Source organism: Marmota marmota, unplaced genomic scaffold (genome assembly GCF_001458135.2).
Source record: "Marmota marmota marmota unplaced genomic scaffold, marMar, whole genome shotgun sequence".
NCBI classification, from domain to species: domain Eukaryota; kingdom Metazoa; phylum Chordata; class Mammalia; order Rodentia; family Sciuridae; genus Marmota; species Marmota marmota.
Genome location: NW_025999990.1, coordinates 12,453,404 through 12,462,994, shown reverse-complemented (window position 1 = coordinate 12,462,994; position 9,591 = coordinate 12,453,404). Strand labels below are relative to the sequence as shown.

The 9,591-nt window shown below is 37.2% G+C and overlaps 1 protein-coding gene and 1 pseudogene across 1 annotated transcript in view; both read right to left on the bottom strand.

Annotated features, from left to right (window-relative positions):
• The window catches only part of Txnl1 (thioredoxin like 1), a 32,291-nt gene extending 28,661 nt beyond the window's left edge, over nt 1-3,630 (bottom strand). Inside the window, exon 1 of the mRNA XM_048806584.1 lies at nt 3,341-3,630. Coding sequence (XP_048662541.1) covers nt 3,341-3,438 — 98 coding nt within the window. The 5' untranslated portion in view covers nt 3,439-3,630. The remainder of the gene's footprint in view (nt 1-3,340) is intronic.
• On the bottom strand, nt 26-3,317 carry LOC125617714 (annotated as a pseudogene).
• Nucleotides 3,631-9,591: the final 5,961 nt, after the last annotated feature.

The following is a 9,591-nucleotide window of genomic DNA, read 5'->3' as shown; positions in this document are numbered from 1 at the left end:
AAAAAAAAAAAAAAAAAGGTATTATTTATCTGGAGCATATAACTTCAAAATAAGCAATTTATAAATGTACCAAAACTAAGGGTTGCTACTAATTACATAAAATAGGTAACATTCATTGGGCACTTAACTATATTACAAAACTCACAAGATTCCTAAACTGCTATCACTTAATTTAAGATTTTCAACTCTCAAGACCATTGAAATATTGAGCCAAAATTTGATCCCAGATCCCAACTGTTAACCATTATTCCCAAAACTCCAAAACAGCAAAGTACAGGACGGCTTTCACTGTTACTTATAAATCAATTGCTAAGATCAAACTATTTATATGCTACTAAAAGGAAGCCACACTACAATACTGTATTTTTCATTTCTTATAAAGTTTAAATGCAGCAAAACTAATATAAAGTGTTAAAATTCAGGGGTGTAGGGATTTTGACTTGCTGATAATTATCTATATTTCATCTAACTGTTGGTTAGATAGGTGTGATCACTTGAAATGTCATCAAACTGTATACTTTAATAAGTGGTACACATTTTTATATATACTTTAATTAAATTTTTCAGAAAAAATAAACCTTCAATTAAAAAGTTTACTTAAAGGCCTCAATATGTCTTTAAAGATTAGTCTTAGAACTTACCTACTTCACTCACTAATATTATGGGCCTGGTTCCTACAAACTGTCAAGCCTGCTAACATTTTCTTTTAGTTAACTACCTTCAGTTCTCAGCAATTTGAAAATATGCAGTATTTTATATTATATGTAACTTATACATGTGTGTGTCTGTCTCTCTCTCTCTCTCTCTCTCTCTCTCTCTGTCTCTCTCTCTCTCTCTCATTTGGACAAACTACATGACCACTACATCCTTCTTCCACAGTGACAATGATACCTAACTACAAAGTAAAGCCTGCTTTAAGAAAATTGAAACATTGTCTACAAAAGTGATACATCTACCATTTCAAGATAAATATCATACATACATATCCACAAACTATAACAAAAATAGCACTGCTTATAATAATTTTCATTCCACTAAAATACTGTTTTTAAATATAACAGCTTTTGAACAACCAATGTTTTATAATTATGCTTACATAATGCCATTCTGGTAATGGAAGTTTCCTTAATAGATATGTTTCTCCACTTTTCTCACTCCAATTAATAAGTATTTATTACTTTCTCACCTCTTCCTCTGCTATGGTAAGGGGGAAAATATCACTTAGGACAAAAGTATAAAAATTCCAACTAACCAGAATTAGAAAAGTAAGACTCCTTGATGGAATCTTCTCTTCTTTTTTCTACCATGGCCTCTACACTTTAAAAATGTACAGGTATTCCCTTATTATAAGACAAAGGAATTACAAAATTGTTACAGCTAAGAAGACACATTTATAGAATTTAGACATTTCTTTTAGACATGTCTTAGAAATCATCTAACCATCATGAATCATCTAACTTCTTCAATTTAATAAAATGAAAGTTCACATATCATATGAGTAATATATACCACCCTAATAAATCCAACCTGCTATCCTTTTTTAACTCTGTGTGAGGCTGGTCCAAAAATATGTCCTAACTCGTTTGTTGCTGTTGTTTCACTTTTATTTGCATTTATTTTATGCTGCTGTGCCAACTGTTTTTGTTTCTTCATTTTCTTTTGGGGTATCTTTTTCTTCTGTGCAACCTCCTCTTCTTGTTTAGGAACAATTTGTTCCTTTTCAGTGAGGATCATCTCAATGTGACAGAGGGAACTCACCTATGGGTTAATTGGACCATGAACTCTCTAAGTATAGCAATATATCCTGGGTGCTTTGTTCACCTGGATATTTTCAATGACCAGAGAATCTACATCTAAACCCTTAAGTTCAGCCATTGCTTCGCATTTTTAAACATGTGCAGCAAAAATTCAGCACTCTTTTTGGGCCACTGGACCCTATGTTCAGCCCTTATGTTTGGCCTAGGCACACATCCCAACTCCATCACTGTAACTCTGGAATAGCACACATTGGTTCTTTAAAGTGATATCTTTCAGATGTTTGCTGGCTTTTTGGCTATGCATAGACTGTGATGGCCTTCACAGTTTCCCGGGTGTCCTTAAAATGAATGTGAAGACTTGAACCTCTTGATTCGCATGATTTTGTGGAGTTTTTGGGTCAAGAGAATAACAAACCATTTTCACAGATCATCTCAGGCTGCTAATAGGAAGAGCTAACTTTTTTTTTTTAAATCTATATGCAATGCTCATTCCCCTAAAACTGTCTAATCCTAATGCCCCCATTTATATATTCAACAGTTGAACATTTTTGACATTCAAAATACTGCTTTATATTCATAAAATTACTTGGTTGAGAAAACATGTTACATAAACTGATACCAGGAGTAGACTTCTCCAGGCTAACATATGTATAAATAATGCCAGAGGTCAAGAGGAAACCTCTAAACCCTCTAAGTACTGACATTCACGGTGTGTGGGGGGGCGGGAATCTATCAGTAAATATGAACACTAGCTGAATCTTGGTTCTCAATGCCTAGTTACAACCTGTCATTTTCACAGTACAACATTATCATACACCCAAAATAACAGATTCATCAGCTCTGTTACCTATACATTTTGTTGAGATCTACCAAAGACAGTTAACATCTTTCAAGATCCTTGTCATCCTAAATTATAAATTCCCAAAACGGAATTTGATCAAACTAGATGTCTGGTCACTCGTCTATCTGTAATATATATGTTTCGAACTATAATTTATGTATGCAATTATAAATCCAACGTAGTCAGAGGAGCCTAAGGCACAACCAAACAAGGAACAAAACGATAAGGACATTAAAAAGCATCTTAATCCAACATTAACTTAATGTAAAATGCACTACCGGAGCCTTAAAACCACGCATTAGTAAGATCAGTTGGAGAGCCCCATCTGAATTTGCCAAAGGCTTCACAAAGATGCAGGTGATGGAGGAAATGAAAGTGTTTGGAAAATTAAACTTCTAGAGAGTTGCTAAGATGCAAATGACAGCTTGCTCTCCTGGACAGGAGCAAATACCGAAGGCTGGAAGGCGTCGCGGGCCGAACTCTACTGAGGGTCTCTGCTCAGGGCAGGGATCTCCGGAGCTGAGGGAGATGGCCAGCCAGGGCTCCGGGCAGGCCTGGGAGGCCCCGGTGCATAAACAGAGGCTCCTATCCTAGGGCTGAGGCCTAATCCTGACAGCGGCCTGGGGCTGCGGCCATCATCGGACCCTCCAGAGCAAAGGACAAGGAAACTTGGGCCCGGAAAGAGCGAAAGGAAAGCACAGGCCGATAGACGCAGGCCCACGGTGCTCCCACCCGGTCTCACCCTCTCATGGTGAACTTGACCACGGCGAGTCTGGAGCCCGCGCCGCTCAGCTCCGGCTGGAAATCAGGGTCGCTCCCGACCGGCTTCACTCCCACCATCCTCACAGAGAGCTTGGCAGGGCAGCCGAGACGCCTCCGGCTTCAAAACTGAATGAGAAGACAACCCGGGAGAGGAAGGAGAGAGGCTCAGGAAGGCTGAGGCCTGGACAGTGGAGCTGACGACAGCGGAGTCTCCTCCCGGGGATCTCAGTGCCGAGTCACGCCAAGGAGAGGAGCAGCCGAGGGGGCGGGGACGGGAAGGGGGAGGGGAGAGGCGCGGAAAGGAGAGGCTGCGGCACCCAGAAGCCACCGCGTGGCCCGGCCGCGGGCCCTTGCGCCCTTGACGTCATTTCCGTTTAGGCGTCCATCGCCCAATCCTAAAACGCAAAGTATGGCCCCACCCTCGACTGAGGAGCCGCACGCTCTCCGAAAGGGGCAGGCGCAGGCGCGTAGCAGTCACGCACCTACCGCAGACTGCGAGTTAAAGAAGTTTGTGTGTTCCTACTTTTCCAGACGAGGAGATTTTATTTGGGTTTTGCGTGGAGTGGAACAGGAAAAGTATTGCCCCATTTTCTTTGGAATTTTCGTGGCAGCTGCCTAAGATCATAAGGCGGACTGAGGGTGTAACTGGGTGGCAGAGCATTTACGTAGCATGATCAAGGCGCTGTTTGATCCCCAGTACCAAAAAGAAGAGGGAAAGCTCTTAAGGCCACATCGGGAAGAACTTTGAGGATGGTTCTTTCCTGTCGCGGGGCAGGTCACTACACACAAGACAGGTCAATTTACGGATCTCATTACTTAATGGCGCTCTCCCTGAAGTCATTCAGAAAGTGCGCCAGAAGGACGAAGACCTGTCAAATCTAGTGGGACAAACAATAGTTAACTAACAATATCGAGGACATTGAAGAGAACCGGTGGAGATAAATGAGATGGGGGGAGGGACTAGGTAAGCACTAGGAGACATGAGTTGAGTCTTTTTTTTTTAATATTTATTTAGTTGTATATGAACAACTAAATCTATTTATTTTTACGTGGTGCTGAGGGTTGAACCCACTGCCTCACACATGCAAGGCAAACACTTTAGCACTGATCTACAGCCTCAACCCCAAGTTGAGTCTTGAAAAAAGGGTTTAATTAAGATATCAAGAGACTATAGGAATATGCAAGCAAAAGGGACCAACCAATGCAAATGTGTTGCTTGATTACAATAGATAATATTTAACACATGGACAGGCAAGATACAAGTTCTCTGTACTTACTAGTTCATTTAATTTCATAGGATATCAGCACAGCATAATGACGTTAATAGACAAATTGGCAGAAATTTTCTTAATATATGCAACAGCACTATTTTATGGGTATGAACAATCCATTAACTTCTCCGAACCTCAACTTTCTTGTCTGTGAGAATTGTATTAACACCTGCTTTCTAGGATTGTGAGGATTGATGATTATAATTATGCACACAAAAAGCGAAATATGAGATAGTAAAAAAATGTTCATAAACAATGGTGTTTTGTCAGCTAGAACTGTCATAGCATAGAATGAGTGGCTGAGTGGCTTAAACTTCAGAAATTTACTTCTCACAATTCTGGAGACTAGAAGTACAAAATCAAGGTGCTGCTAGGGTTGGTTTCTCCCGAGTTCTCTCTGGTTTATTTTTTGGGTGTGCGCACACTTGTTCATGTCATTGCGGGGATCAAACCCAAGGCCCTATGCATACTATGCAAGTGCTCTACCACAGAGCTACAGCCCCATCCCTTCTCATTGACATTCCATTTGCGGGGGTGGNAAGAACTATCAAGGGCCTGAAATAAACTACTGAAAGAAGATTCCTGAGTGTTGTGTCTTCCTTGCGGGCAAGGGGGCGCAACAAGGCAAGACATAACAAATAGTTAACACTAATTACTTCTGCAATGTGGAACTTGAAAAGAGAATTTAGATATGAATTTTTTTCAAATATCCATAATTCTGTTTCCTTCTTTTTAATGATAAAATGGCATTTTTATTTTTTAAAAAATTAAATGAGTTGAAAACAGAGAATTTAACATTAACTGAATTTAAACACATACTCATACTATGACACAATATATCCGTTTCTGAAAACTGCCATACTGCAAAACCATGCACTCAAAATATGAGGATTTATGAAAAAAAGAAACTTGAAGCAAAGCACTTGAAACTATGTAACTAGATCACCAAGAAACAGTAATAACTTGGACTCAGGAAATAGGTGGACATCCCAGCAGGTAGGCTACCTCAGAGGATATTTTAAATGAACAAAACAGTCAAGTGGAAATGATACTTACAGGTGTTGTGATAGTACAGGTGGAAATAGGGCTCTAAACCAGTGGGGCTGCTACTGAGAGGAACAGAAGGAAATGCAACCCTTCTGGAGAACAAGTGCTCAGTATAGGTGCTCATATTTAATTTTATTAACTTTCTCAAGTTAAAGCTGAATGGGAAACTGCCTGTATGGCTGAGGGCTTTTCTTCTTTTAACCAAGTTTTATTTTTATTTCTGCTCTTCACTATTTAGGAAAAAAATCATACAGAAAACCAACACAATTTCCACATTATATACATATCACCTCTCAACTATTGATCAATCATCAATGAGCTAACCGTTGTTGAAGAAACATCCTGTAGCTGAACTGACTGTACTAAAACATTACCATTCAAATAATTATTTCAAGAATTAACCTGATTTAAATACTTTGTTTAATTTTACTTAGCCATCTTGGGTTACAACTTCAGTCAAAATTCAAAATAAGTAACAAAACAGAGAAGCACAAATATATACAAAAGTATACATGTATATGGCAGCATGTTTTCATGACAGTCATTCAAATAAATTGATTCTAAATAAGATGTTTGCCTTCTCTAACATGAGCATTCAAGAGTAAACAAATTTCAGGGTTGAGGAGCAAATTTCTGTAGTAGAACATGTGTTCAGCATGAGCAAGGCTCAGATTCAATTCCTAGCACCAACCTTCCCCGCCGCCAAAAAAAAAAAAAAAGGAAAAAAGAAATAAATTTCCATTATAGCTGAGTTCAGGAACAAGTATAAAATAAAGATTTGATTTTCCAAAAACATTTCCTAGTTTTAAACTATTGTATACCAGTAGGTTTGAATTTCAAAATTAAATTGCTCTCTTAACAACCTTGATTAGCATCCCCGCTCATGGGTTAGGAGTTTTGATCTTGTTGCAAAAGGGTCCAGAGAGCAATCACCTAGGCCAGAGATTTACAAACGGAAAAAAAAAAAAAAAAAAAAAAAAAGCTTATGTTTAGTCTGATACATAAAATGGATATGTAAGAAGGATTTTAATTTTAAATTATGCTTTTAGAGGGGAGAATACAGAAAATGAACTTCTAGCCTTCTGCAATATACAAAGAACAAATTCAAAAAACTAAAATTTTTAAAACTCATGTAACTTATAAGAACTTACAATCTTTTAAGAACTGAAGACCAGAAAAAGTTAAATATCTTACCAAGGATCCAACACCCTAGTTAGTGGCAGGGACACAATCAGAGCAGTCAATTCCTAAATCCAATCCAACATCAGCTTTCTTTGAAAGCACTATATTAGGTTCTTATTAATAAAGCTTTTCTTTACAACTATAATTCTATTTTATGAACCTGTTAACTATTCTTCCCTATTTGTTACAATAGCCCATGCTCTATCTTTAGCAATACAGCTTGTATAAACATACAGATGGAAATGGATAAAGGAAACTTACGTGCTTTCTAAAGTCATATTTAAAAGTATTATTTTTTGTCCTGGGTGTGGTGGCACAGGCCTATAATCCCAGCAGCAACCAGAAACTCAGGAGGCTGAGGCAGGAGGATTGCAAGTTCAAAGGCAGCCTCAACAATTTAGCGTGGGCTTATGTAACTCACTATCTCTAAATAAAATATAAAAAAGGGCTGGGGATATGGCTCAGTAGTTAAGCACTCCTGGGTTCAATCTCCAGTACAAAAAAAAAAAAAAAAGGTATTATTTATCTGGAGCATATAACTTCAAAATAAGCAATTTATAAATGTACCAAAACTAAGGGTTGCTACTAATTACATAAAATAGGTAACATTCATTGGGCACTTAACTATATTACAAAACTCACAAGATTCCTAAACTGCTATCACTTAATTTAAGATTTTCAACTCTCAAGACCATTGAAATATTGAGCCAAAATTTGATCCCAGATCCCAACTGTTAACCATTATTCCCAAAACTCCAAAACAGCAAAGTACAGGACGGCTTTCACTGTTACTTATAAATCAATTGCTAAGATCAAACTATTTATATGCTACTAAAAGGAAGCCACACTACAATACTGTATTTTTCATTTCTTATAAAGTTTAAATGCAGCAAAACTAATATAAAGTGTTAAAATTCAGGGGTGTAGGGATTTTGACTTGCTGATAATTATCTATATTTCATCTAACTGTTGGTTAGATAGGTGTGATCACTTGAAATGTCATCAAACTGTATACTTTAATAAGTGGTACACATTTTTATATATACTTTAATTAAATTTTTCAGAAAAAATAAACCTTCAATTAAAAAGTTTACTTAAAGGCCTCAATATGTCTTTAAAGATTAGTCTTAGAACTTACCTACTTCACTCACTAATATTATGGGCCTGGTTCCTACAAACTGTCAAGCCTGCTAACATTTTCTTTTAGTTAACTACCTTCAGTTCTCAGCAATTTGAAAATATGCAGTATTTTATATTATATGTAACTTATACATGTGTGTGTCTGTCTCTCTCTCTCTCTCTCTCTCTCTCTCTCTGTCTCTCTCTCTCTCTCTCATTTGGACAAACTACATGACCACTACATCCTTCTTCCACAGTGACAATGATACCTAACTACAAAGTAAAGCCTGCTTTAAGAAAATTGAAACATTGTCTACAAAAGTGATACATCTACCATTTCAAGATAAATATCATACATACATATCCACAAACTATAACAAAAATAGCACTGCTTATAATAATTTTCATTCCACTAAAATACTGTTTTTAAATATAACAGCTTTTGAACAACCAATGTTTTATAATTATGCTTACATAATGCCATTCTGGTAATGGAAGTTTCCTTAATAGATATGTTTCTCCACTTTTCTCACTCCAATTAATAAGTATTTATTACTTTCTCACCTCTTCCTCTGCTATGGTAAGGGGGAAAATATCACTTAGGACAAAAGTATAAAAATTCCAACTAACCAGAATTAGAAAAGTAAGACTCCTTGATGGAATCTTCTCTTCTTTTTTCTACCATGGCCTCTACACTTTAAAAATGTACAGGTATTCCCTTATTATAAGACAAAGGAATTACAAAATTGTTACAGCTAAGAAGACACATTTATAGAATTTAGACATTTCTTTTAGACATGTCTTAGAAATCATCTAACCATCATGAATCATCTAACTTCTTCAATTTAATAAAATGAAAGTTCACATATCATATGAGTAATATATACCACCCTAATAAATCCAACCTGCTATCCTTTTTTAACTCTGTGTGAGGCTGGTCCAAAAATATGTCCTAACTCGTTTGTTGCTGTTGTTTCACTTTTATTTGCATTTATTTTATGCTGCTGTGCCAACTGTTTTTGTTTCTTCATTTTCTTTTGGGGTATCTTTTTCTTCTGTGCAACCTCCTCTTCTTGTTTAGGAACAATTTGTTCCTTTTCAGTGAGGATCATCTCAATGTGACAGAGGGAACTCACCTATGGGTTAATTGGACCATGAACTCTCTAAGTATAGCAATATATCCTGGGTGCTTTGCCACTGAACTGTATTCCCAATCCTTTTTATTTTATTTTGAAACAAGTTATTACTAAATTGCTGAGGTCGGTCTCAGACTTGTGATCCTCCTACCTCAGCTGTCTTGAGTCCCTGGGATTACAGACACCGTGCTCAGCCTTATTAATGTTATGTGGCTACCTTCTCGTTGGGTCTTCACATGATTCTTTTTCTGTGTGTGCTTATATACATAGTATTGGTCTCTTTCTCTTATAAGGGTACCAGTCCTATTAGATTAGAACCCTACCCTCATGACCTCATTTTAACCACAATGACCTCCTTAAAGAGGCATTTCCAAATACAGTACAGTACATTAGAATTAGGATTTCAACCTATGTTTTGGGAGGTTACCCAGTTTATAACAGGTGGATTATTATTGTTCTCAACTGTCGTTCCAGTT